Here is a 27,847-nt window from a genome sequence, read left to right on the forward strand (position 1 = left end):
TGGGTGGTGTGGAGTGACATGTTGGGTGGAGTGACATGTTGGGTGGTGTGGAGTGACATGTTGGGTGGAGTGACGTGTTGGGTGGTGTGGAGTGGCATGTTGGGTGGAGTGACATGTTGAGTGGTGTGGAGTGACATGTTGGGTGGAGTGGAGTGACATGTGGGTGGAATAGGGTGGCATGTGGTTTTGTGTGATATGTGGGGTGGTGTGGAGTGAAATGTGAGGTTGGGTGGAGTGACATGAGGTGTGGAGTGGAGTTACACGTGGAGTGGAGTGGAGTTGCATGTGGAATGGAGTGGGGTTGGGTGGAGTGACATGAGGTGTGGAGTGGAGTTACATATGGAGTGGAGTGGAGTTGCATGTGGCATGGAGTGGGGTGGAGTGAAGTGTGGGGTTGGGTGGAGTGACATGTGGGGTTAGGTGGAGTGACATGAGGTGTGGAGTGGAGTTACATGTGGAGTGGAGTGGAGTTGCATGTGGAATGGAGTGGGGTGGAGTGAAGTGTGGGGTTGGGTGGAGTGACATGTGGGGTTGGGTAGAGTGGCATGTGGAGTGGGGTTACATGTGGGGTGGAGTGGAGTGACATGTGGAGTGGAGTGACATGTGCGGTGGAGAGTAGTGGTGTGACTAGGGGTGGAGTGGAGAGACATGCAGGGTTGTGTGGAGTGGAGTGACATGGGGTGGAGTGGACTGACACGTGGGGTTTAGTGGAGTGGAGTAACATGTGGAGTGGAATGACATGTGGGGTGGAGTGACATGTGGAGTGGTGTGGAAATACATGTGGGGTGGGGTTGTGTGGGGTGGGGTTGTGGGCTGGGGTTGTGTGGAGTGACATGTGGGGTTGTGTGGGGTGGGGTTGTGTGGAGTGACATGTGGGGTGGGGTTGTGTGGGGTGGGGTTGTGTGGAGTGACATGTGGGGTGAGGTTGTGTGGAGTGACATGTGGGGTGGAGTGACGTGGTGTGACATGTTGGGTGGGGTGACGTGGTGTGGTGTGACATGAGGGGTGGAGTGGAGTGATGTGGGTTGGAGTGGTATGACATGTGGGGTGATGTGAAGTGACATGTTGGGTGGAGTGACATGTGGGGTGGTGTGGAGTGACATGTGGTGTGGAGTGACGTGTGGTGTGGTGTGGAGTGACGTGTGGGGTGGTGTGGAGTGACGTGTGGGGTGGTGTAGTGTGGAGTGACGTGTGGGGTGGTGTAGTGTGGAGTGATGTGTGGGGTGGTGTGGAGTGATGTGTGGGGTTGGGTAGAGTGGCATGTGGAGTGGGGTTACATGTGGGGTGGAGTGGAGTGACATGTGGAGTGGAGTGACATGTGCGGTGGAGAGTAGTGGTGTGACTAGGGGTGGAGTGGAGAGACATGCAGGGTTGTGTGGAGTGGAGTGACATGGGGTGGAGTGGACTGACACGTGGGGTTTAGTGGAGTGGAGTAACATGTGGAGTGGAATGACATGTGGGGTGGAGTGACATGTGGAGTGGTGTGGAAATACATGTGGGGTGGGGTTGTGTGGGGTGGGGTTGTGTGGAGTGACATGTGGGGTGGGGTTGTGTGGAGTGACATGTGGGGTGGGGTTGTGTGGGGTGGGGTTGTGTGGAGTGACATGTGGGGTGGGGTTGTGTGGAGTGACATGTGGGGTGGGGTTGTGTGGAGTGACATGTGGGGTGGGGTTGTGTGGAGTGACATGTGGGGTGGGGTTGTGTGGAGTGACATGTGGGGTGGGGTTGTGTGGGGTGGGGTTGTGTGGAGTGACATGTGGGGTGGGATTGTGTGGAGTGACATGTGGGGTGGGGTTGTCTGGGGTGAGGTTGTGTGGAGTGACATGTGGGGTGGGGTTGTGTGGAGTGACATGTGGGCTGGGGTTGTGTGGAGTGACATGTGGGGTGGGGTTGTGTGGGGTGGGGTTGTGTGGAGTGACATGTGGGGTGGGGTTGTGTGGGGTGGGGTTGTGTGGAGTGACATGTGGGGTGAGGTTGTGTGGAGTGACATGTGGGGTGGAGTGACGTGGTGTGACATGTTGGGTGGGGTGACGTGGTGTGGTGTGACATGAGGGGTGGAGTGGAGTGATGTGGGTTGGAGTGGTATGACATGTGGGGTGATGTGAAGTGACATGTTGGGTGGAGTGACATGTGGGGTGGTGTGGAGTGACATGTGGTGTGGAGTGACGTGTGGTGTGGTGTGGAGTGACGTGTGGGGTGGTGTGGAGTGACGTGTGGGGTGGTGTAGTGTGGAGTGACGTGTGGGGTGGTGTAGTGTGGAGTGATGTGTGGGGTGGTGTGGAGTGATGTGTGGGGTGGTGTGGAGTGACGTGGGGTGGTGTGGAGTGACGTGTGGGTGGAATAGGGTGGCATGTGGTTTTGTGTGATATGTGGGGTGGTGTGGAGTGAAATGTGAGGTTGGGTGGAGTGGCATGAGGTGTAGAGGGGTGTTACACGTGGAGTGGAGTGGAGTTGCATGTGGAATGGAGTGGGGTTGGGTGGAGTGACATGAGGTGTGGAGTGGAGTTACATATGGAGTGGAGTGGAGTTGCATGTGGCATGGAGTGGGGTGGAGTGAAGTGTGGGGTTGGGTTAGGTGGAGTGACATTTGGGGTGGGGTGGAGTGACATGTAGAGTGGGGTGGAGTGACATGTGGGGTTGGGTGGAGTGACATGAGGTGTGGAGTTACATGTGGAGTGGAGTGGAGTTGCATGTGGAATGGAGTGGGGTGGAGTGAAGTGTGGGGTTGGGTGGAGTGACATGTGGGGTTGGGTAGAGTGGCATGTGGAGTGGGGTTACATGTGGGGTGGAGTGGAGTGACATGTGGAGTGGAGTGACATGTGCGGTGGAGAGTAGTGGTGTGACTAGGGGTGGAGTGGAGAGACATGCAGGGTTGTGTGGAGTGGAGTGACATGGGGTGGAGTGGACTGACACGTGGGGTTTAGTGGAGTGGAGTAACATGTGGAGTGGAATGACATGTGGAGTGACATGTGGAGTGGTGTGGAAATACATGTGGGGTGGGGTTGTGTGGGGTGGGGTTGTGTGGAGTGACATGTGGGGTGGGGTTGTGTGGAGTGACATGTGGGGTGGGGTTGTGTGGGGTGGGGTTGTGTGGAGTGACATGTGGGGTGGGGTTGTGTGGAGTGACATGTGGGGTGGGGTTGTGTGGGGTGGGGTTGTGTGGAGTGACATGTGGGGTGGGGTTGTGTGGAGTGACATGTGGGGTGGGGTTGTGTGGAGTGACATGTGGGGTGGGGTTGTGTGGGGTGGGGTTATGTGGAGTGACATGTGGGGTGGGGTTGTGTGGAGTGACATGTGGGGTGGGGTTGTCTGGGGTGAGGTTGTGTGGAGTGACATGTGGGGTGGGGTTGTGTGGAGTGACATGTGGGGTGGGGTTGTGTGGGGTGGGGTTGTGTGGAGTGACATGTGGGGTGGGGTTGTGTGGGGTGGGGTTGTGTGGAGTGACATGTGGGGTGAGGTTGTGTGGAGTGACATGTGGGGTGGAGTGACGTGGTGTGACATGTTGGGTGGGGTGACGTGGTGTGGTGTGACATGAGGGGTGGAGTGGAGTGATGTGGGTTGGAGTGGTATGACATGTGGGGTGATGTGAAGTGACATGTTGGGTGGAGTGACATGTGGGGTGGTGTGGAGTGACATGTGGTGTGGAGTGACGTGTGGTGTGGAGTGGAGTGAAGTGGGGTGGTGTGGAGTGACGTGTGGGGTGGTGTAGTGTGGAGTGATGTGTGGGGTGGTGTGGAGTGATGTGTGGGGTGGTGTGGAGTGATGTGTGGGGTGGTGTGGAGTGATGTGTGGGGTGGTGTGGAGTGATGTGGGGTGGTGTGGAGTGACGTGTGGGGTGGTGTGGAGTGATGTGTGGGGTGGTGTGGAGTGACGTGTGGGGTGGTGTGGTGTGGAGTGACGTGTGGGGTAGAGTGGTGTCGTGTGACGTTGTGGGGTTGGGCGGGGTGAGACTGTTAATGAAATATACAAAATAAAGACTGTACTAAAGAGCATCACTTTAATGGTAAAAAAATGAATTGGAAAATGTAAAAAAGAAACAGACAAAATATAAATTCTTAGATCTTGTGATTCCAGTATTATTTGACAAGAAACTGAGTAATATTAGTTGATGCGTTCCTGTAGAATCGTGGAGGTCAAAGCTTGTCCATTTGCAGCTCTGAGGGACAGCCAGGGCAGTTCATTGGGGGTATTTGAGGTCTTGAGTATTTTGTGTTATGAAACGTAGGCCTATCGCTAAACATTATTGTTTCGCTTTTAATCATCAAGACAAAATTCCTTTCCTTGCCGGAGGGGACACAAGTCAAGAACAGTCAGTGTCAAACATACACTCTGGTGCAAACCAAATAAAGCCACAAATGATCCCTTCTCTTGCAGTGAGTCCAAGGTCTAAACGATGCAGGCTTAGGGGTTTGCTTCATTATTAATAAAGTGACTCACTTCTATTCTAAAACCTGTGCTCTGTATTCATTTTGTTTTATTACAAATAGCTTACGTAAAATGTGGGCTTGAAGTCCTGCTTTTCAATTGATTGACTTGGGTTCTGTCTATGTTCACAATGAAAGCGTGGACTGTCTTTCATTTGTCTTGGATTGGATTTCAGAACTGACATTAATCATGTGAAATAGCTCATTTAGACACACTTGGAGTAAGTTATTAGCCTGCATAAAAAACAATCATAATATGTTTTATTTCTGATGATGACTAATGTTTTATCCATCCAATATTAAACCAGCGATAACATATCGATGTTACTTTACTAATGCAGGAAACTTTTGAGCTGCACTTAAACATCTAGTCGAGTCTTTTACTCACAGCATGCAAGAGCTATTCCACTTTATGTGTCACAGTTGACTATGGCATAATTTAACAACATATTCATAACCACAATATATGCGTGTACCTGTGCAGAAACACTTAAGCCTGAATAGTCAGAGCAGTACTAAAAGTCACAATCGTTTAGCTTGATGGTGGGAACGCATCCACTCAATGTATTTTTCAAACAGTTCAAGTTGTAATGGTTCAGCTCATCCTTGAATCGCTCAGCTTGCACAACAAGTAGAATGATAACCCCTGCTGCTGCTCTAAGACCCATGTTTTCAGCTCATCCTTGGATCGCCCAGCTTGCACAACAAGTAGAATGATAACCCCTGCTGCTGCTCTAAGACCATTTTTTCAGCACAGACGCATTAGAGGAAATGTAAGCATTTAAGAAGGGAATGTCACTCACAAGGTTATTGCCTCTCTCAACTGCTTGCTGTGCATTTACATGATGCTGACCAAGCTACGAAACACAATCTACCACAAAACCTGTGCGGGCTGCCATTTACAGGCACACTCACCACCGGGGAATAACCGGAGGGATATTAGAGAATCTAGTCATTGAAATCTCCCTACATTACTAATGATTTCAGTGCAGCACACATTAGCTTCAATCCAAGAGCAACCTAAATCAAATCTGTAATAAAGATAACTACACTCACATATCTGAAGTAGTTATAAGCTAATGGTTGGCGACTTCCCTTCTAAATCATAGCTAAACGCGTTCGTTATTTTAAAGTTTCTGTGGGTTTTGGAATGAGCATGCCCTATGAATCATTTTCTCTGTCTTTTTTATTTTATTTTATTTATTTTATTTCACCTTTATTTAACCAGGTAGGCTAGTTGAGAACAAGTTCTCATTTGCAACTGCGACCTGGCCAAGATAAAGCATAGCAGTGTGAACAGACAACACAGAGTTACACATGGAATAAACAATGAACAAGTCAATAACACAGTAGAAAAAAATATATAAAAAAAAATAAAAAATGGGCAGTCTATATACAATGTATGCAAAAGGCATGAGGAGGTAGGCGAATAATACAGTTTTGCAGATTAACACTGGAGTGATAAATGATCAGGTCATGTACAGGTAGAGATATGGTGTGCAAAAGAGCAGAAAAATAAATAAATAAAAACAGTATAAAAAACAGTATGGGGTTGAGGTAGGTGAAAATGGGTGGGCTATTTTCCTATAGACTATGTACAGCTACAGCGATGGGTTAGCTGCTCGGATAGCTGATGTTTGAAGTTGGTGAGGGAGATAAAAGTCTCCAACTTCAGCGATTTTTGCAATTCGTTCCAGTCACAGGCAGCAGAGTACTGGAACGAAAGGCGGCCAAATGATGTGTTGGCTTTAGGGATGATCAGTGAGATACACCTGCTGGAGCGCGTGCTACGGATGGGTGTTGCCATCGTGACCAGTGAACTGAGATAAGGCGGAGCTTTACCTAGCATGGACTTGTAGATGACCTGGAGCCAGTGGGTCTGGCGACGAATATGTAGTGAGGGCCAGCCGACTAGAGCATACAAGTCGCAGTGGTGGGTGGTGTAAGGTGCTTTAGTGACAAAACGGATGGCACTGTGATAGACTGCATCCAGTTTGCTGAGTAGAGTGTTGGAAGCCATTTTGTAGATGACATCGCCGAAGTCGAGGATCGGTAGGATAGTCAGTTTAACTAGGGTAAGCTTGGCAGCGTGAGTGAAGGAGGCTTTGTTGCGGAATAGAAAGCCGACTCTTGATTTGATTTTCGATTGGAGATGTTTGATGTGGGTCTGGAAGGAGAGTTTGCAGTCTAGCCAGACACCTAGGTACTTATAGATGTCCACATATTCAAGGTCGGAACCATCCAGGGTGGTGATGCTAGTCGGGCATGCGGGTGCAGGCAGCGATCGGTTGAAAAGCATGCATTTGGTTTTACTCTCGTTTAAGAGCAGTTGGAGGCCACGGAAGGAGTGCTGTATGGCATTGAAGCTCGTTTGGAGGTTAGATAGCACAGTGTCCAATGACGGGCCGAAAGTATATAGAATGGTGTCGTCTGCGTAGAGGTGGATCAGGGAATCGCCCGCAGAAAGAGCAACATCATTGATATACACAGAGAAAAGAGTCGGCCCGAGAATTGAACCCTGTGGCACCCCCATAGAGACTGCCAGAGGACCGGACAGCATGCCCTCCGATTTGACACACTGAACTCTGTCTGCAAAGTAATTGGTGAACCAGGCAAGGCAGTCATCCGAAAAACCGAGGCTGTTGAGTCTGCCGATAAGAATATGGTGATTGACAGAGTCGAAAGCCTTGGCGAGGTCGATGAAGACGGCTGCACAGTACTGTCTTTTATCGATGGCGGTTATGATATCGTTTAGTACCTTGAGTGTGGCTGAGGTGCACCTGTGACCGGCTCGGAAACCAGATTGCACAGCGGAGAAGGTACGGTGGGATTCTGGTTAACTATCTGGCTTGGATGTTATGTTCTTCATGTTAAATGAATGCTAATGTCAGTTCCACACTGACTTGTGGAATTATAATGTAAATAGATGGAATCCATTACCTGTATTGTGGGGAGGGTTTCCCCTCTGCCTCACATGCAATGGTAGCTTCCTGGTCAGGGGAGTTGTTGGGGAGAATGAGGTCACTGGGCTCTGTTCTCCATCTTGGCCCTTGGAACAGGACATCTTGTGCATGAGCTGGAGAACATAAGAAACACAGGCTGTGATACTCAGGCGTTAAACAATTGGCTTTCGTCAATGTGTGACATTTCAGTCATCTAATATCTAAGGATAACAAATTAGTCTGAACAAACAGGTAGAGGTGAAAACTTGCGAATCCTGACACGCCAACACTCACCAACAGAGGTGACAAAAATTGATGACACATTTGAAAACCATGTTTTTGATTACAAGATGGTTATACACTGTACAAGAGCGACGGGGCCATTAAAATATTTGATTTTGACGAGAGATAAGGAAACCATTATTTTATGAAATAGTATGCTACTAACCCTGATGATTCTAATAGTTTATCCATGAAAAACCTTCTTGTTGGCAGAACTAATTCAATGTTGGCACCACAAAAAAGCATCTGAGCAGTGCAAAAACCATGGAGACTTTATGTGCCGTTGAAACATCAGTCACATGCTTGCAGCCGTGTGAATCCATTTGGAAGCAAGACGATTTATGATAAGCAACAGATCTCTCCCGCTTTGTTAGTGTTACATCACTGTGCAAACCTCAAAATATGTTGGACTATTTACTTGTAATCTAAGACCTTATGTTTCGGATACGTGTGTGGATTGTTGAGACCCTTAAAGCCTACACATTCAGTGTTGGAATGCTGCATCATTCGGAAGAGTGCAGTCCATCAAAAGTGGCCCATCAATAACTCAACACTTTCAACTTTTTGGCCATCCGATTTCGATGTCTCCAAACCCTGCTGCATCAATCTCTCCTATAGGACAGTATACTTATCGAAGAACATTGGAATCCCAGTGTGCAGCGGCTCTTACATTTTCAAAAGTAAGGAACGGTTTCAACATGATTTAGACATGTAATACCTAGTGAGGTTGATTGATCTCAATATCCTCTGGACTTTTTCACATACAACCCCAGTGCCTGCAGTGCTGCCTTCCCCAGGAACCATTTGACTGAGGTCATAGATATTAAAGTCACATGCTAAGTTTGACGGTTATATTAGCTATGCTGATTTAGTCTACACCACCTTCCTTTGAGAAATAGCTGTGAATGAGCTATAAGCTATGTCAAAACTGTCACACCCTGACCATAGTTTGCTTTGTATATGTTCTATGTTTTGTTTGGTCAGGGTGTGATCTGAGTGGGCAGTCTATGTTGGATGTCTTGTTGGTCTGTTTCTGTGTTTGGGCCTGATATGGTTCTCAATCAGAGGCAGGTGTTAGTCATTGTCTCTGATTGGGAACCATATTTAGGTAGCCTGTTTGGTGTTGGGTGTTGTGGGTGATTGTTCCTGTCTTTGTTACACCAGATAGGGCTGTTTTCGAGAAAGAGAGAAAGAGAGAAAGAGAGAAAGAGAGAAAGAGAGAAAGAGAGAAAGAGAGAAAGAGAGAGAGAGAGAAAGAGAGAGAGAGAGAGAGAGAGAGAGAGAGAGAGAGAGAGAGAGAGAGAGAGCGAGATTTTCATCCCAATCCCAGTTGACCACAGGGTAAGTGTGGCAAGTGGTTTGGGATGAAATACAGGCGTAGTTCCATCCCAAGGATTCTGATAAGGATCTCTGACATCTCATACACAGGAATAGGAATGGAATCCCAGATGTCCCTGGAGGTGCAAATGCAGTAGGCTGCCCAAGAGATGGCTGAAGGGCAACAGGGGAAGTAGCCTAGCGTAAATGAAAAACTGCATTTTAATCAATTTAACCTTGTCTGTATAAAATATAACATGGTTGGTTGCAAATACTAGGCTTGAAATCTGCCTACCATCCAAAGTAATGCAATACAGAATCTGTAGAATTGTGCATAGAATGGTTCCTTTTAGTTCATAGCACGCTGTCAAGCCGAATACGGAGAATGCATATAGCACTTTAAGATGATGTAGGCAACACCATAAGCATGATATCTCTTACATTTCCATATGAGACCAAATAGACAACATAGGGCACACACATCAGTGTCATACTGTCAACTTCAAACAGTGCTCCATTGAGCGGTATTGCAGTAAACTTGCCAAAAATGTATACCAGTTTCTCATTTGTAACAAAACGAGCAATAAGGCCTACTTACATTTTGCAAGTAACAACGTTAATATAAACATGAATCATTCCACTGATGGAAAATCATACAGGATTAGGAACTTGTAGAATGATAACTGTAAATACCTCTTCCTGAATAAAATGTGTAGTAGAACATCTTACCGGCAAGGCAACCAATGATTGATAGCAGCAGAAGTCGTTTCCATAGTAACATCATCTTCAGTTGCCAAGGGCAAATACGACTCTCATCCAATTGCTTGTGAATGGAATGTTCTCCCTTGATTACGAGAATCTTAATCTAAGGGGAAAGTAATTATAGAAATAATTAAAATAAGACATTTTGAGCCAAATATGACAAGCATTCAACAACAGAACATGATTCCAGTATTGCAAAAGTTGCACTATTCATGTTCTTTATTCTTCAATAGTTTTTAGAAGACTTGAAGTAAAAAACAAACAGTGAAAGCAGTGTAAATTAAATCCACTCACTAAGGACAACACATGCACATTACAACATTACTGTATGCAATGGTTGATTAATTACATTATTAATTATACTCTATGCCCTTTGATGACTAAATGTAATGTAAAATACAAGTGTTGACAAATTGAGGGTAAGTAAGAAAGGACATATATATGTATAAAAAAAAGCAAATAGGCACGCATCACGTTTCAATACCAGATGGATGCATAGCCAGCCATCATGGGGCGGTAGGGTAGCCTACTGGTTAGAGCGTTAGACTAATAACCGGAAGGTTGCAAGTTCAAACCCCCGAGCTGACAAAGTACAAATCTGCCGTTCTGCCTCTGAACCCACTGTTCCTAGGCCGTCATTCTAAATTAGAATTTGTTCTTAAATGACTTGCCTAGTTAAATAAAAGGTCAAATAAAAGAAATCAATAAAAATATGTGACACTTTAAAATGTTCTCCATAATACCTGGTCTAGACAAACTCTATGGAAGATTCAGCTGCAATGAATCAAAGCTTAAAAAAACAGTACTTATTCTATGGAACTACTGTTTATCTTGGACAAAGTATTGGAATAGTGACACAAATAATTGCTAAGTGGGCTTGTTTCTTCATGACTAAACCATCTCAGTGGATTTCTTGTGAATCTGAGCAACAAGCACAAATCTGCTAAACATCACAGGAAAGAGGGGGTTGGAAATGATTGACCTCAAAATTGACTTTCCTCTGCCGATTAATAGAAACTGGCAGACACCAGATACTAACATATAGCCTAATATGTGGCACATACTGTAGCTGGTACAGCATACAACGAGATAAACTTACGCATTTGTGAATAAATACTATAGATAAATGTTCCTTTCAAAACACTACCGGTCTTCTGTATCTCCTTTGACTAGCAGAAAAAAAGTTTATTCTCTCAATATGCATCCCATTTTTGCAGAGGTGGGATATATATATATATATTTTTAAATTGAACAATACGTTTATAGATTTTTATTTAACAAGACATATATAAGCAGAGATATTACATGGAAAAAAATTATAGCAAAACCACATCAAAAAAGTGTAAATAAATAAATGATGAAACAACTAAGACAAAACAAAAGTGTTACAGAAGCATGAAACCACCAAAATCACCTTTTACAGTGGTCTGATCCAATAGGATAGAACATAATTGGGACAAATTTCAGATGAAACACAGCGCCACAAGCCAAATCGGATATCTCTCACCACCACCCCACATGCAAAAAAACAAAACCTAACAGAACCCCTTCTGTCCACTTGACAAACATACGATCTCAACCTAATGTAATGATAATTTCAGCTCTATACAATATGCTAGAGTCTGGCTCAACTGAATCCTCTGTGCACAAACTGAACTCTTGGAAGGAATAGTACACTACCCAGAGTTCCCTTCATTAGCCAATATTTCACACACATCGCTCTGCTCAACAAAATCCAAAAATGGCCCCCAAATCTCTTCAAAAGTGTTTTGTTAACCTTTAACCGTATATGTTATCTTTTCCATAGTTAGGCAATACATTTCCCTAAGCCATTGAGCAACGCTAGGCCTGTTCACACTTTTCCAGGCAAGAGCTATCAAGTGTTTTGCTTGCAACAAGCACATATCTATAAGTGTTTGAACTTGATCCTTTAGATGATAAATGATTGGGTACAACCCCAGGATAAACACTTTGGGATGGAGAGGCAATTTTACTGACACTATTTGGGATATCATATGTGATACATCCTTCTAAAAATCTTGGATTTTCTCACAGTCCCACAGACAATGAAACAGTCCCTTTAGATTGATTATTTAACTTTAGCAGGGGTTACATATGTTCACAACAACCAATTGTACTGCAATAGTTTTAGTTGAGCATTCACAGTTTGTGTCTGAGCCTTAGTACATACATGTATACTACTCTATTTGTCCAAGTCTATGTCCTTCCAAATATCTTCCTTCCAAGAGTTCGGTGTGTGCGCAGAGGATTTGGTTGAGCATATTGTGTAGAGCTGAAATTCTACCCTTACCATTCCATGGGTTGTGATCGTATTTTCTAAAGTGGACAGAAGGGGTTATGTTAGGTTTTGGATTTGGGCAGCTGTGAGGAAGCTCCTTTGCTGTAAATATTTTTAAAAATGTTTTCTATGAATGTCATACTTTGCTATGAGTACTTCAAGTGACGTAAAAATACCGTCTTTATACAGGTCTCAAACTTTCCTTAAAACCTGTTTGGGATAGGGGCAGCATTTTCACGTTCGGATGAAAAGCGTGCCCAGAATAAACTTTCTGTTACTCAGGCCCGGAAGCGAATATATGCATATTATAAGTAGTATTGGAGAGGAAACCGGCTCAAGTTTCTAAAACTGTTTGAATGATGTATGTGAGTATAACAGAACTCATATGGCAGGTAAAAACCTGAGACAAATCCAACCAGGAAGTGGGAAATCTGAGGTTTGTAGTTTTTCAACTCATTGCCTATCGAATATACAGTCATCCACTAGATGTCAACAGTCTTTACATTTACATTACATTTAAGTCATTTAGCAGACGCTCTTATCCAGAGCGACTTACAAATTGGTGCATTCACCTTATGACATCCAGTGGAACAGTCACTTTACAATAGTGCATCTAAATCTTAAAGGGGGGGGTGAGAGGGATTACTTATCCTATCCTAGGTATTCCTTAAAGAGGTGGGGTTTCAGGTGTCTCCGGACGGTGGTGATTGACCCCGCTGTCCTGGCGTCGTGAGGGAGTTTGTTCCACCATTGGGGGGCCAGAGCAGCGAACAGTTTTGACTGGGCTGAGCGGGAGCTGTACTTCCTCAGTGGTAGGGAGGCGAGCAGGCCAGAGGTGGATGAACGCAGTGGCCTTGTTTGGGTGTAGGGCCTGATCAGAGCCTGGAGGTACTGAGGTGCCGTTCCCCTCACAGCTCCGTAGGCAAGCACCATGGTCTTGTAGCGGATGCGAGCTTCAACTGGAAGCCAGTGGAGAGAGCGGAGGAGCGGGGTGACGTGAGAGAACTTGGGAAGGTTGAACACCAGACGGGCTGCGGCGTTCTGGATGAGTTGTAGGGGTTTAATGGCACAGGCAGGGAGCCCAGCCAACAGCGAGTTGCAGTAATTCAGACGGGAGATGACAAGTGCCTGGATTAGGACCTGCGCCGCTTCCTGTGTGAGGCAGGGTCGTACTCTGCGGATGTTGTAGAGCATGAACCTACAGGAACGGGCCACCGCCTTGATGTTAGTTGAGAACGACAGGGTGTTGTCCAGGATCACGCCAAGGTTCTTAGCGCTCTGGGAGGAGGACACAATGGAGTTGTCAACCGTGATGGCGAGATCATGGAACGGGCAGTCCTTCCCCGGGAGGAAGAGCAGCTCCGTCTTGCCGAGGTTCAGCTTGAGGTGGCGATCCGTCATCCACACTGATATGTCTGCCAGACATGCAGAGATGCGATTCGCCACCTGGTCATCAGAAGGGGGAAAGGAGAAGATTAATTGTGTGTCGTCTGCATAGCAATGATAGGAGAGACCATGTGAGGTTATGACAGAGCCAAGTGACTTGGTGTATAGCGAGAATAGGAGAGGGCCTAGAACAGAGCCCTGGGGGACACCAGTGGTGAGAGTGCGTGGTGAGGAGACAGATTCTCGCCACGCCACCTGGTAGGAGCAACTTGTCAGGTAGGACGCAATCCAAGCGTGGGCCGCGCCGGAGATGCCCAACTCGGAGAGGGTGGGGAGGAGGATCTGATGGTTCACAGTATCGAAGGCAGCCGATAGATCTAGAAGGATGAGAGCAGAGGAGAGAGAGTTAGCTTTAGCAGTGCGGAGCGCCTCCGTGATACAGAGGAGAGCAGTCTCAGTTGAATGACTAGTCTTGAAACCTGACTGATTTGGATCAAGAAGGTCATTCAGAGAGAGATAGCGGGAGAGCTGGCCAAGGACGGCACGTTCAAGAGTTTTGGAGAGAAGAAAGAAGGGATACTGGTCTGTAGTTGTTGACATCGGAGGGATCGAGTGTAGGTTTTTTCAGAAGGGGTGCAACTCTCGCTCTCTTGAAGACGGAAGGGACGTAGCCAGCGGTCAGGGATGAGTTGATGAGAGAGGTGAGGTAAGGGAGAAGGTCTCCGGAAATGGTCTGGAGAAGAGAGGAGGGGATAGGGTCAAGCGGGCAGGTTGTTGGGCGGCCGGCCGTCACAAGACGCGAGATTTCATCTGGAGAGAGAGGGTAGAAAGAGGTCAGAGCACAGGGTAGGGCAGTGTGAGCAGAACCAGCGGTGTCGTTTGACTTAGCAAACGAGGATCGGATGTCGTCGACCTTCTTTTCAAAATGGTTGACGAAGTCATCTGCAGAGAGGGAGGAAGGGGGGGAGGGGGAGGAGGATTCAGGAGGGAGGAGAAGGTGGCAAAGAGCTTCCTAGGGTTAGAGGCAGATGCTTAAAATTTAGAGTGGTAGAAAGTGGCTTTAGCAGCAGAGACAGAGGAGGAAAATGTAGAGAGGAGGGAGTGAAAGGATGCCAGGTCCGCAGGGAGGCGAGTTTTCCTCCATTTCCGCTCGGCTGCCCGGAGCCCTGTTCTGTGAGCTCGCAATGAGTCATCAAGCCACGGTGCGGGAGGACCGAGCCGGCCTGGAGGATAGGGGACATAGAGAGTCAAAGGATGCAGAGAGGGAGGAGAGGAGGGTTGAGGAGGCAGAATCAGGAGATAGGTTGGAGAAGGTTTGAGCAGAGGGAAGAGATGATAGGATGGAAGAGGAGAGAGTAGCGGGGGAGAGAGAGCGAAGGTTGGGACGGCGCGATACCATCCGAGTAGGGGCAGTGTGGGAGGTGTTGGATGAGAGCGAGAGGGAAAAGGATACAAGGTAGTGGTCGGAGACTTGGAGGGGAGTTGCAATGAGGTTAGTGGAAGAACAGCATCTAGTAAAGATGAGGTCGAGCGTATTGCCTGCCTTGTGAGTAGGGGGGGAAGGTGAGAGGGTGAGGTCAAAAGAGGAGAGGAGTAGGGGGGGAAGGTGAGAGGGTGAGGTCAAAAGAGGAGAGGAGTGGAAAGAAGGAGGCAGAGAGGAATGAGTCAAAGGTAGACAAACATTGTTTAGAACATTGTTTGCGGCTTCTACTGTGAAGTGGGGGCGAATGAGAGCTGTTTCAACCATGAGCTGATCATGCACGCACCTGTGAGAGCGACCTGCATTCCACTGCATTTCTAAAGACAAAGGAACACTCCAGTTGGAACATTATCGAAGATTTATGTTAAAACCATCCTAAAGATTGATTCTATACATCGTTTGATATGTTTCTATGAACTGTAATATAACTTTTTGAACTTGTCGTCTGAACTTTCGCCTGGACTTGTTTACTAAGTGTGCTAACAAAAAGGAGGTATTTGGACATAAATGATGAACGTTATCGATCAAAACAAAAATGTATTGTGGAACTGGGATGCCTGGTAGTGCATTCTGATGAAGATTTTTTTAAATCAAACACAGCGGTTGCATTAAGGAGAAGTATATCTATAATTCTGTGCATAATAATTGTATCTTTTATCAAAGTTTATGATGAGTATTTCTGTAAATTGATGTGGCTCTTTGAAAATCCGCCGGATGTTTTCGACCATAATGCGCCAATGTAAACTGAGATTTTTGGATTTAAATATGAACTTTATCGAACAAAACATACATGTAAGTCCTGAGTGCCATCTGATGAAGATCAAAGGTTATTGATTCATTTTCTCTATTTCTGTTTTTTGTGACTCCTCTCTTTGGCTGGAAAATGGCTGTATGTGTTTTCGTGACTAGGCTCTGAACTAACATAATTATATGGTGTGCTTTCACTGTAAAGCCTTTTTGAAATCTGACACGATGGGTAGATTAATAAACACTTGCTGGCCCATAGTTGGAAACCTGGATCAGCTCTCCCAGGAGGGAAACTGTGGTTTCACCAGATAGGACTAAAATGTGAGGCTGGATGGGCGGGCAGGTGCGGGCAACGATCGGTTGAAGAGCATCCATTAGTTTTACTTGCATTTAAGAGCAGTTGGAGGCCACCGAAAGAGAGTTGTATGGCATTAAAGATTGTCTGGAGGTTAGTTAACACAGTGTCCAAAGAGTGGCCAGAAGTATAAAGAATGGTGTTGTTTGCGTGGAGGTGGATCAGAGACTTACTGGCAGCAAGAGCGACATGATTGATGTGTACAGAGAAGAGTGTCGGCCCAAGAATTGAACCCTGTGGCACCCCCACAGAGACTGCCAGAGGCCCGGACAACAGGCCGTCCGATTCGACACATTGAACTCTATCAGAGAAGTAGTTGGTGAACCATGCGAGGCAATCATTTGAGAAACCAAGGCTGTTGAGTCTGCTGATGAGGATGTGGTGATTGACAGAGTATGAAGCTTTCCAGGTTTTAGGAGCAGATTGATCAGAGCTCCTCCCAAAAAAGGGTGCAGGAGACCATGTTCATAAGATTCCTAAAACATATCCAGGAGGAGAGTGCACAGTTTGTTTTTAAATCTCTTGTAGATGTATGGGCCAGATGCCCTTCCCACCCTCATACTATCAATTGCATTGGAAATTTCCGACACAGTCAGCTCAGCATTAAAAATATCCTTAGATTCATCAGAAATGTTGGGAAACTCCAATCTATCTAAAAAAGCTAGCCTGGGTATCAGTTTCAGGAGGATACTCTGATGCATATCATTTTTCATAAAAGGATTTAAAGGTATTATCTGCCAAGGGTCTACCGTCACTGCTCCCCCTGCATCCTGAATTGAATTGATTGCTCTCTCGGTTTAGTGCTGTTTGATTCGCCAGGCCAACAGCTTCCCAGCTTTTTCACCCTGGTCATAATAAAATTGGTTTAGTCTAAATAAGCTTGCTGCAGCTCCAGCCGTAGAAATTATGTTATATTGAGCCCTGAACAAGAGCAACTTCTTGTGTGCACCTGTGGAACTGGTGAGGAAATTTCTCTCTCCAGAGTTTTAATTTTGGTTTCAGGTCATTTCCTTTTTTGACAAGTATTTTTTGACTTGGAGTTGGTGAAATGTATAATTTGACCCCTTATGAAACCTTTAGAGGCTTCCCATCTAGTACAAGTTTAAGTCTGTTGTATTAAATTGAAAAGTATATGTCAATTTGCTGTCCAATGTATTCTGTAAAACTTGTATCTTGCAGCCATTTAGGTTGGAAGCGCCGTTTAGGTGGGTCACCTACTAAATTAGAAAATATAACAATGCTATCATTAAAGCAATTTTCAATTGTAGAGTGTAATGCTGCTGAGATCAAACAATTATTGATTCAGGAATAGGTCTGGTGAGTGCTAGAGTAACAGGAGTATTCCACATCATCTGGTTTAATTTCTCACCGAATCGCTGTTAAGTTTAAATCCTTCATAAAGTGTAATGTGGGAGTAGTTCGAACCTGAGGTGCGATCTTTAACAGGATCCAAAGTGCAATTAAAGTCTCCTGCAAAAATATAATTACCTGGAAGTGTGGAAAGGTTTAAAAACAAATCATTAAAGAATTCAGAGACATTTTCTTTGGGAACAGAGTGATCTTCGTGAACTGCTCGGACAACAAGGTACATAATAATAATAACATATCTGCTGGCGGGATCACAAATTGTTTGCAATATCTGATATGGATAAGAATAATAACTCCCCTTACATGGGAACTAAGTGAGGCTGCAATGATTTGCCCAGGCCACCCAGGCATATCTTAGGAATGTCGCCAGATAATAGATGTGATTCTTGCAAAAATATGATCTTCGCCTGAAGTTGTTTCGATCTACTTATTACCTGTTTTATTTTGGCGATTTTATTTAATCCCATTCAGTTCCAGGATGTAAATTTAACCTTAACACTATGAGTCATCGACTTTACCAGGTACACATGAAATAGAACATTGCCCCATAAGAGCACATTGGATCAGCCTAATATACCAATAGACCTCTGTTACCACCATAAACAAAAACACAAAGGACACTTTAAAGCACGTCAATGTACAAAAACACATGCCTAACAATCAAGCACGAATGTGTGATTAACCCTCTTACCTCAGTCTTTGACGGAACTCCCCCTCCCAGTGACAATCCGTATAAGGTGCTCAACAGATCCACACACAGGTGAGTAACGTCGTCCACTGCAGACAGTACATTTTTGAATTTGATAGAGAATTCTGCATATCTTTGATGGCCTTGAAGATATCTTTGGAGCTAACGGCACTGCACATGTTTGTCGCCTCAGTCCTGCTTCCACCTCTAGCACATGAAGCTAGCACGACGCCTTCGTCCTCAGACTTTAAACTTTCACTTATTAAGTCTGCCTTTTTGGTATGACTTTTCATTGTCGGCATTGTGGGTTTTCGAAGCTAATAAACTATCACTGCCTTTCCTGGTACATTAAGCTTAAGGGTGAACTTATTTCAAGATTTATTTCAAATTTGTAGCGGAGCTGAAAAAGATACGACTGATCAGCTCTGCGCAATACCGGAAGCCCCTTGCTTGTCATTTTAACTTATAATCCATCCCTGCTCTGATGAAGGTCGCATGACAGAAATCTTAGCCCAAATAAATTAAATGTGTGAGTCCTGAGTGTGGATATTTATTCCATTACCTCATAATCCATTGAAATGATACATGATACATATATTACATGAAAACACTCCTAAATTATTTGATTCTTTTTGCATTGGGTTACTTACTAAGGTTTTCAATATTCCCTTTCAAAAGCTTTCAAACCTGGTTTCACAGTCAGAAACTAGAGATAAGTTTTTCCATTGAGCCTATGCCATGCTCACAAAGTCTGAACTGAGCATCAATACAGGACTAAGATCAAGTCGTACTACACCGGCTCTGACGCTGGTCGGATATGGCAGGGCCTGCAAACCTTTACAGACTACAAAGGGAAGCACGGCTGAGAGCTTCCCAGTGACACTAGCCTACCAGACAAGCTAAACTACTTCTATGTTCGCTTCGAGGCAAATAACACTGAAACATGCATGAGAACACCAGCTGTACCGGAAGGCTGTGTGATCACGCTCTCCGCAGCCGATGTGAGTAAGACCTTTAGACAGGTCAACACTCACAAGGCCGCAGGGCTAGACGGATTACCAGGACGTGTACTGCGAGCATGCGCAGGCCAACTAGCAAGTGTCTTCACTGATATTTTCAAACTCTCCCTGTCCGAGTCTGTAATACCCACATGTTTTAAGTAGACCACCATAGTGCCTGTGTCCAAGAACACTAAAGTAACCTGCCTAAATGACTAACAACCCGTAGCACTCACGTCTGTAGCCATGAAGTGCTTTGAAGGGCTGGTCATGGCTCACATCAACACCATCATCCCAGAAACACTAGACCCACTCCAATTTGCATACCGCCCCAACAGATCCATAGATGATGCAGTCTCTATTGCACTCCACACTGCCCTTTCCCACCTGGACAAAAGGAATACCTATGTGAGAATGCTATTCAGACTACAGCTCAGCGTTCAACACCATAGTGCCCTCAAAGATCATCAATAAGATAAGGACCCTGGGACTAAACACCTTCGTCTGCAACTGGATCCTGGACTTCCTGATGGGCCGCACCCATCCTGATGGGCCGTAAGGGTGGGTAACAATACATCCGCCACGCTGATCCTCAACACTGGGGCCCCTCAGGGGTACGTGCTCAGCCCCATCCTGTAATCCCTGTTCACTCATGACTGTACAGCCAGGCACGACTCCAACACCACCATTAAATTTGCCGATGACACAACAGTGGTAGGCCTGATCACCGACAACAACAAGACAGCCTTTAGGGAGGTGGTCAGAGACCTGGCCATGTGGTGCCAGGACAACAACCTCTCCCTCAACGTGATCAAGACAAAAGAGATGATTGTGGACTACAGGAAAAAGAGAACCGAGCACGCCCCTATTCTCATCAACAGGGCTAAAGTGGACCAGGTCGAGAGCTTAAAGTTTCTTGGTGTCCACATCACCAACAAACTAACATGGCCCAAGCACACCATGACAGTCATGATACGGGCACGACAAAACCTATTCCCCTCGGGAGACTGAAAAGACTTGGCATGGGTCCTCAGATCCTCAAAATGTTTGACAGCTGCACCATCGAGAGCACCCTGATTGCTACCCAGACTCTTCGCATTGTCACCCCCCCTCTCCACACCAGTCCTGTTGTCATCTATGCATAGTCACTTTAATTAACTCTACCTCCATGTACATACTACCTCAACTAACCAGTGCCTCCGCACATTGACTTCGTACCAGCACCCCCCTGTATATATTGTTATTTTACTGCTGCTCTTTAATTACTTGTTACTTTTATCTCTTATTCTTATCCGTATTTTTTGGTTAGGTGTTCGGTTAGGGGCTCGTATGTAAGCGTTTCACTGTAAGGTCTACCTGTTGTATTCGGCGCATGTGGCTAATAACATTTGATTTGATTTGAATGCACATGCACCATACATAATATTGTCTGACAAGTAATCTGATGGGCATTTAAAGCATTTCTGATCTGGAACTTGTGCCTAATTTCTACAATTCCAATTTAAGCATTATTCCAATGGTAAAAGCTTTCTTTCCTAAAGCTTTGACCGAGAATACATCCCTGTTACCACAGGTAACTGATATGCCTCTCAGGATTAAGCATCCTATCCCTTCTCCACATTCTTAGAACGTGACACTTTTGTGGATTAACCCAATAGGGTACTATTATCTTTTGCATTCTTAATATAGCAGTAACATGGCATATAAAACTATGGTTTCATCGTCTTAAAATGTTTTACAAACCAAGACAGAATTGTGTATGCAGTTTTAAGGGAACAGTATAGGCCTAGCAGTTATTGTATATCCATTGTAATGAGTCACATTTTGCAAGAAGCACCAGCCTCCTGAAGCCACCTACACTGTCGCCTAGAACACACTCTTCAGGGGGGTGATCTCATTTGGTTATAGATTACATAATCTTCCGGCCAGTGCTGGTTTAGCACCATGGTCCTAGTGCCAACAATTGTTCCTCATCTGCTGTAATTACAGTGCACAGTGTGTCTCAGAGTGGATTTCCTGGTGTCTTTCAAGTTTTAGGGGGCATTTTGCCACTGTAAAATTGTGTCACATTGGATTACACGCTTTGAGATCATACTGGGTAGAAATGTGTGCCACATTCCTCAGTGTGTCTGGTTTGCTCTGCTCCCTCCCAGTCATCCCATCCTATCCTTCCCGGTCTAATGCAGGGACCCATGGAGGACAGACTGTACCTCTAGTATTTTCAAGATGAGCTCTTTATTTTGACAACCTCAGTGGAGACCAGAGTATGTGTGCGGAGTTGAGCGGTTGGAAATCCCGCTCATTGCTCATGAAACGGTGCTTGGGCTCCATGTCCTTTCCTACCTCTCTGCTAAAAGCCACTCCATGCTCACAGGAAAAACAACTCCCGCTCCAAATTCAATCCATTCATTCAAAATCCCAATTTAACCAACACCCATCTATTTGTGTGACCAAACCATATGGATTTGAATGAAAAGCATTTGAATAAACATGAAAAAGGTGAATTTAAGAAGCTCACTTAATTTCAAATAGGTTACATGTCATATTAAACAGCATATAAACACTCTAAATAGGTCAGGAGGCCGGACAAGGAGCCTAAGAAGGGGGAAAACTGAATTATTTAGGCTAAATTATTTCAATTATTTCAAGGCTATAGGCTACAAAGAAATACATTGTATTTATAATTGCGACACAATAGGCTGGTAGGGACATAAACGCGCAGCATTTAAAAAACATTTCATTGTATTAAATCATTATAGTCTATAAATTGTGCATAGTCTGTGACTTAGAATTAAATACAAATTAAACGAAAAATGACTTATTAGTGACTTTGAATTCATTTTTAGAATTCATTTTTAGAAACACGAGTTTGGCCAGTCTGTGGCTTCAGGGTCATGCGATGGTACCTGGAGAGCCGGTCAGCAGCGGAGAATATCCTCTCCACATTTAGCCACTGGGGATGCTAAACACCCTTTTGGCCACTCTTTCCAGGCTGAGCAGAGAGGTTGGCCTAAATGGTTTTCGCTCATATACTCTGGTGAAGACTTTGCTTGACATGTCGGAACCTCTGCTTGTGGGAGAAATCAAGTTGGGCAGTCAACATGTCAAGCAAAATATCTCCACTGAGTTCATCAAAAATGAAGAGCTCATACTGCAAATACAAAACATTAAAGACACCTGCTCTGTCCATGACAGGTAAAACCAGGTGAAAGCTATGACCCTTTATTAATGCTACTTGTTTTAAAACATTTAAAAAATAAAAATGTATTTAACTAGGCAAGTCAGTTAAGAACAAATATTATTTACATTGACAGCCTACACTGGCCAAACCCGGACGACACTGGGCTAATTGTGCGCCGCCCTATGGGACTCCCAATCACGGCCGGTTGTCATACAGCCTGGATTCAAACCAGGGTGTCTGTAGTGACACCTCATGCACTGAGATGCAGTGCTCACTCGGGAGGCCCAAGTGAATCCACTTCAGTCAGTGTAGATGAAGGACAGGAGACAGGTTAAGAAGCATTTTTAAGCTTCGAGACAATTGAGAAATCGATTGTGTATGGGTGCCATTCAGTGGGTCAAGACAACAAATGTAAGTGCCTTTGAACAGGGTATGGTAGTAGGTGCAAGGCGCACCAGTTTGTGTCAAGAACTGCAACGCTGCTGGGCTTTTCACGCTCAACAGTTTCCTGTGTCTCAAGAATGGTCCACCACCAAAAGGAAATCTAGCCAACTTGACACAACTGTGGGAAGCATTGGAGTCAACATGGGCATTGGCACAGCCGTGGGAAGCATTGAAGTCAACATGGCCCAGTATCCTTGTGGAACGCTTTCGACACCTTGTAGTGTCCATGCTCTGATGAATTAAGGCTGTTCTGAGTGCAAAAGGGGGGGGGGGGAGGGTGCAACTCAATTAGGAAGGTGTCCTTAATGTTTTGTACACTCAGTGTAGGTATGCATTATAATGACAGTATGTCTTCTATTTGGCCATGTACTATAATGGTAAGGATGGCTGGATAACATTATGCACTGGCGGAGGTGAAGTGAAATTATGAATACGAGATTGCTCTGCCAAATGTAATGAGGCATCACAGTTTCACCTTCACAATAGCTAATAGCTAATGAAAGTCAATGGCTAAACGTATCCCAGAGTAAATTAGATGACTTCTTGGTTAGAGGGGCTGTTGTTTGGTGCATGAATGATAGGAGAGGTGGTTAAAGGCATTCGTTCTCCCCTGAGGGGATGCATAACTCCAAAGAATCTAATAATGGCAGGAGTAAAGGAGAGAGGTTCCATCACAACATGAGAGAGAGGGTGAGCTGTTTTCTGATGCAACATGACCTATGGCAAACAAAGCTGGACCAGCATATACTGTAGTGTACACCTCAAAAGGAGACACTGTCACACAATTAGATTAGAAAAACAGATCATAGGTAGGCTATTCACTGTATGACAAGACAAGCCCCATCTAAAACCTCATTCATATTGAAGATGGTCTCTTTTTAGAACAGGATACATATAATTGTGCTGTAATCACTATTATTGCACTCCGTTGGAAAATCTCTAAGGCCAGCATCGACCAGAGACATGATTTCTGTTCTAAGTTCCACCATGCGCTGTGATTTACCCAAGAAAGATAATGAGCTCATCGTCATCTGAGTGTGCCTCACTGTTTAGTTTATCCAGCGATCCGGCTACTGAGTAGACTTAATTTCACATGGGCCAATGAGGATGAATAAATGTCGCATTGCACATGGTTAGGATATCAAAGTTGGGTATTAAAGAACGGAACAAGGGCATTGAAAGAAGTCTTTGAGATTGTTACACGATGTTCTAAATGCACTGAGCTGAATGGTGTTTGTCCAAGACCATTTCAATGTAGTGACTTGGAATATATTTTGTAACCTCTTACTTTACTGCCTCCCTTGCTCTCCTTAAAACTTTGTTCCATTTCCATCCAATTAAATAATGGTTTTACATAATCATATGAATGCCTCTCCTGAGCTGGCTCTGTCTGCTGTTTTAAGTGCAGCTGCCATGGAAGCTCATCACATAATGCAGAACACTGAGACGCTCCATAAAGATGACTGATTGACATGTCGTTAGATACATGCGCGCATAAGATAACATATGATTAGAACGGACAAACTGGCTGTGACTAAGACCAAAAATGCACAGATCACATCAATGAGTAATATAGACAGAGCCCAAAAAGAGGCGAATGTTATTACGTTTCTCACTTCTGTCACTCAGAGAAACATTATAGTGACGTTGAGTCACAATTGTTTTATGTAGCTACAGTACAGTATAACAGATGAATGGTTAACTGAAAATGAGAAAGTAACGCCAAACCTCAAAATGTAAAATTATTTGTAAAGATTAAGGTTTTTAATCAACAATATTGCATTTGAAGACAATCAATATGTCACAAATGTAATCCATTAAACTACATTTTATGTAGCAAGATATTTTCAGGGGAAGAAATTAAATGTTTTCACACATTAAGTGAGAGAATTTGTTTAACACCCCAATAACAGCTTTGCACAAAGGGTGGGGTGATTGACAGTTATCTGGTGAAAAGATCTTGCCAAAGAAGGAAGGTTCTTATAACTGTGAAAAACAAAATAATTCCTGGAAGGCCACACTGTTCAAAAGACAACAAACAGTATAATCCAGCCATTCCCTCAGATGTTAACCAATGCATTGGTGAACCCAGCAGCTGCTGCAAACCATGGGGCCAGGCAAAAGAGTAAATGCACTTAAAGAGGCAGTCTGGGATCTTAAGCACTTACAAATGTGTAACATATCGTACGAATATCAACGACATAACATATCATATGAATGGACAAATGACGTAGTACACAACTGTGCACAATTTTCGAGGACCTGTTTTGGCTCGTGAGCACTGCTTTCAAGACTACTGGCTGAAATGATACAAAACCTCTGTAGCATCACTTTATCAGACAGTGAGAAGTGATCCGTTCCACAACCCCATCATTGTGGTCGCATATCTCCAGACCCACATCCCAATAGCCATAGATACATCACTGTGTTGGAGGTCTGGGATGTGTGGAATGAAGAGGTAGAGGGACAGATTATCTCTAGACTAGAGCTAGATCTCTGTGCATCCATGTACAGCACTATATTCAAAAACAGAAATGCACTTACTGTCAGAAGATTGCCTCTCTGATGCGCTTCAGAAGGGATTTCAAAACCAATTGAGCTCAAATAAAGGGACACAACCCTTTCCTCTGTAGTAATAGATGTCAGGGGTATATCGCAGTGTTCAGGAATAACTCAGCACCATAGGCGCTTATGATGTTTTCACCTCTCATTTGGGTGTTCTTGTTAGCCACAAAACTAGATGAGCAAATCATGCTAAAGAAATCTATAAATAAACACGAATAGAGGAGAGGGATCAAAATCCCCCATGAATAGCTCATACTTTGAAGATGTGTATTGGCTGAGCATGTGCAATTCTGCTGCAGCTGGTGTTCTATCTTTTTTAAGGGGTCCACTATATGGTCAAAACAGAAGAGACAGAGTTTTGAGACATTCATATATGCATTTAGCTGGAGAAAATGGAACAAACGTGACACGGTTTTGGTCACAAAGGTCCCCCAGAGGGTAGCCTGTAGACAATCATTCCACACGGTCACAGAGTCAAAGTACTTATCAGGAAAAATACAATACAAAATACAATGCCAGCAACATTATTAAAAACATAACAACATAATTAAAAGCATAATTGAATTATGTGTTGGATGACTAATCACAGTTTAATATGGAAAAGATTGTGTGCAAGAGACACAAGGTGCATCTGACTATGTGGAGAAAAGGGGCTCTGTTGCAACCAACCTCAGCATTATAACCTATCTGCAGTCAAGAGCTATGAAGACTACTGTACCTTCCCTGGTCGCACCGCACAAAGCAAAGCAGCCCCTTGTGCCCTAGATGAGTTAACAGAGCTGCCTGAGCACCAAGACAGATCTCAGTAGCCTGAAGCAGCCATTCACGGCTCAATTATGCATGAGATGATCATGCACAACCATTATATATCCCGTTTGATGGTTCCCCCTTACACACTTCAATATATTTGTTTTTAACATGAAATAGCTTTTTCTACAATTCAGAAGACAGGAAGTGTAATAAATTATTGAATCAGGGGGTTGTTTCTGTTTCACCTTTGCCACTGCCCATAAGTGAAAATGTGAAGCAAGAAAAGGATTGCCACTCTTCAGAAGGGATTTCAAAACCAATTGAGCTCAAATAAAATGGACACAATCCTTTCCTCTGTAGTTCAGGAATAATTCAGCCCCGTAGGTGTTTTTACCTCTCATTTGGCTATTCTTGCTAGCCACAAAACCAACCACAACAATGGACCGTGTGATTTACGTTGCAGTTGCCATAACATTGCTAACTATAAAACAATTAGGATATTTCTCACTGCCTTTTCATTTATTGAAAATTAAAAATAAACTTCCCAGCATTTCGAAAAATACTTGTAGTCTAATAGCCTATGAGGAGCGATTGTGGAATGCATAGACACTCATACTGACATGCACTGTATCCACTATTATGAGAGACATTTAAAGTAGCCTTTTGACATATGTAGAAGCTTATCAAGTCAACTAATAAATACTTACTGAGTTGTTAAACAGAATGTTTTTTCCTCTTCATGAAATTGTACGATCAGAGAAATGAGCCGGACATAAGTGGTGGTATTTATCGAGTGTCTCTATGTCCTTTAAAAATATATATACATTTTCGTAGCAGCTTTGGCTCTCATTCAGAATCCCATCGAGAGGTTGCGCGTAAACGCTGGTCCACAGAATCCCAGTCCGTGCACACTACACTCGTAAAAGGTCCCGCATATGCCTCTCTCCTCTTGGTTTGGTGGAGATGCTCCTCGATGTAATCCCGAGGCACCAAAACAATTAGCTCAGCAGTGACAGAGCTTCAACTCCGACGTCGCCTTCTCACTCACAGGTGCTTTGGTTTAGTCTTTCAACAGCCAAGACACTCAAAAAATGCTGCCAGTCTGGAGGAATACTGTGACAGAGTGATCTCTGAGTCGAGATGTATTAACATTCTGCGCATCCCCGGGCTTCAGCGGTAGTGCAGAGGTGGTGAAGCGCTCACTGATGACACGTGAAAACGCGTGCAAATGAAATGCAGCACCGATCAGGCTCTCAATACACACCCTGCATGCTCTAATTTCCACATTCAAAGCCAAATAGATCGTTTTTTTTATTACATGGCACACGGTCATTTATATGCGTTGACCATTTGGAATTAGTCACAGCCATCCAAATGGAGGGAGTTACAGCTGTAGTTTAATTTCACGACTGTCAGGGTAATTTGTGTAATACCTCATGGTAATTGCGTAGTGAATGTTATGAGCATATCGTCCTGAGATGATTATTCAATTAGGACCAGTATTCAAAGTCAACAAACCAATTCAAATATATTCCACTGTAGGGCTGGTGCATCTAGTTATATCTACTACATCTATTTATCTCTAGGCCTAAATGCAATATCCTACAGAAAATGTATCACAAATTGTGTTGAAAGGTCAATGTTTTATAAAGCTGTAGGCAAGGATTCTAACAAATAAACAGGACATCTTCATTAAATAGTACATGTAAAACACCAGTCTCAATGTCAACAGAGTAGAGGCGACACCGGGAGTTGCAAAGTTGCAAAGAAAAAGCCCTATCTCAGACTGGCCAATAAAAATAAAAGATTAAGATGGGCAAAAGAACACAGACACTGAAAAGAGGAACTCTGAGGACTTG

The 27,847-nt window shown here is 44.4% G+C and overlaps 1 protein-coding gene across 2 annotated transcripts in view; it reads right to left on the reverse strand.

The window, feature by feature from the left end:
* The window catches only part of LOC124003530 (contactin-3-like), a 76,401-nt gene extending 49,303 nt beyond the window's left edge, over positions 1 to 27,098 (reverse strand). For both annotated transcript variants that reach the window (XM_046311857.1, XM_046311855.1), the window contains exons 1-3: positions 26,696 to 27,098; positions 9,695 to 9,830; positions 7,365 to 7,500 (exon numbers count right to left, since the gene is read on the reverse strand). In XM_046311857.1, coding sequence (XP_046167813.1) covers positions 7,365 to 7,500; positions 9,695 to 9,749 — 191 coding nt within the window. In that variant the 5' untranslated portion in view covers positions 9,750 to 9,830; positions 26,696 to 27,098. The remainder of the gene's footprint in view (positions 1 to 7,364; positions 7,501 to 9,694; positions 9,831 to 26,695) is intronic.
* Positions 27,099 to 27,847: the final 749 nt, after the last annotated feature.

Source organism: Oncorhynchus gorbuscha, linkage group LG18, assembly GCF_021184085.1.
Source record: "Oncorhynchus gorbuscha isolate QuinsamMale2020 ecotype Even-year linkage group LG18, OgorEven_v1.0, whole genome shotgun sequence".
Classification (NCBI taxonomy): Eukaryota; Metazoa; Chordata; class Actinopteri; order Salmoniformes; family Salmonidae; genus Oncorhynchus; species Oncorhynchus gorbuscha.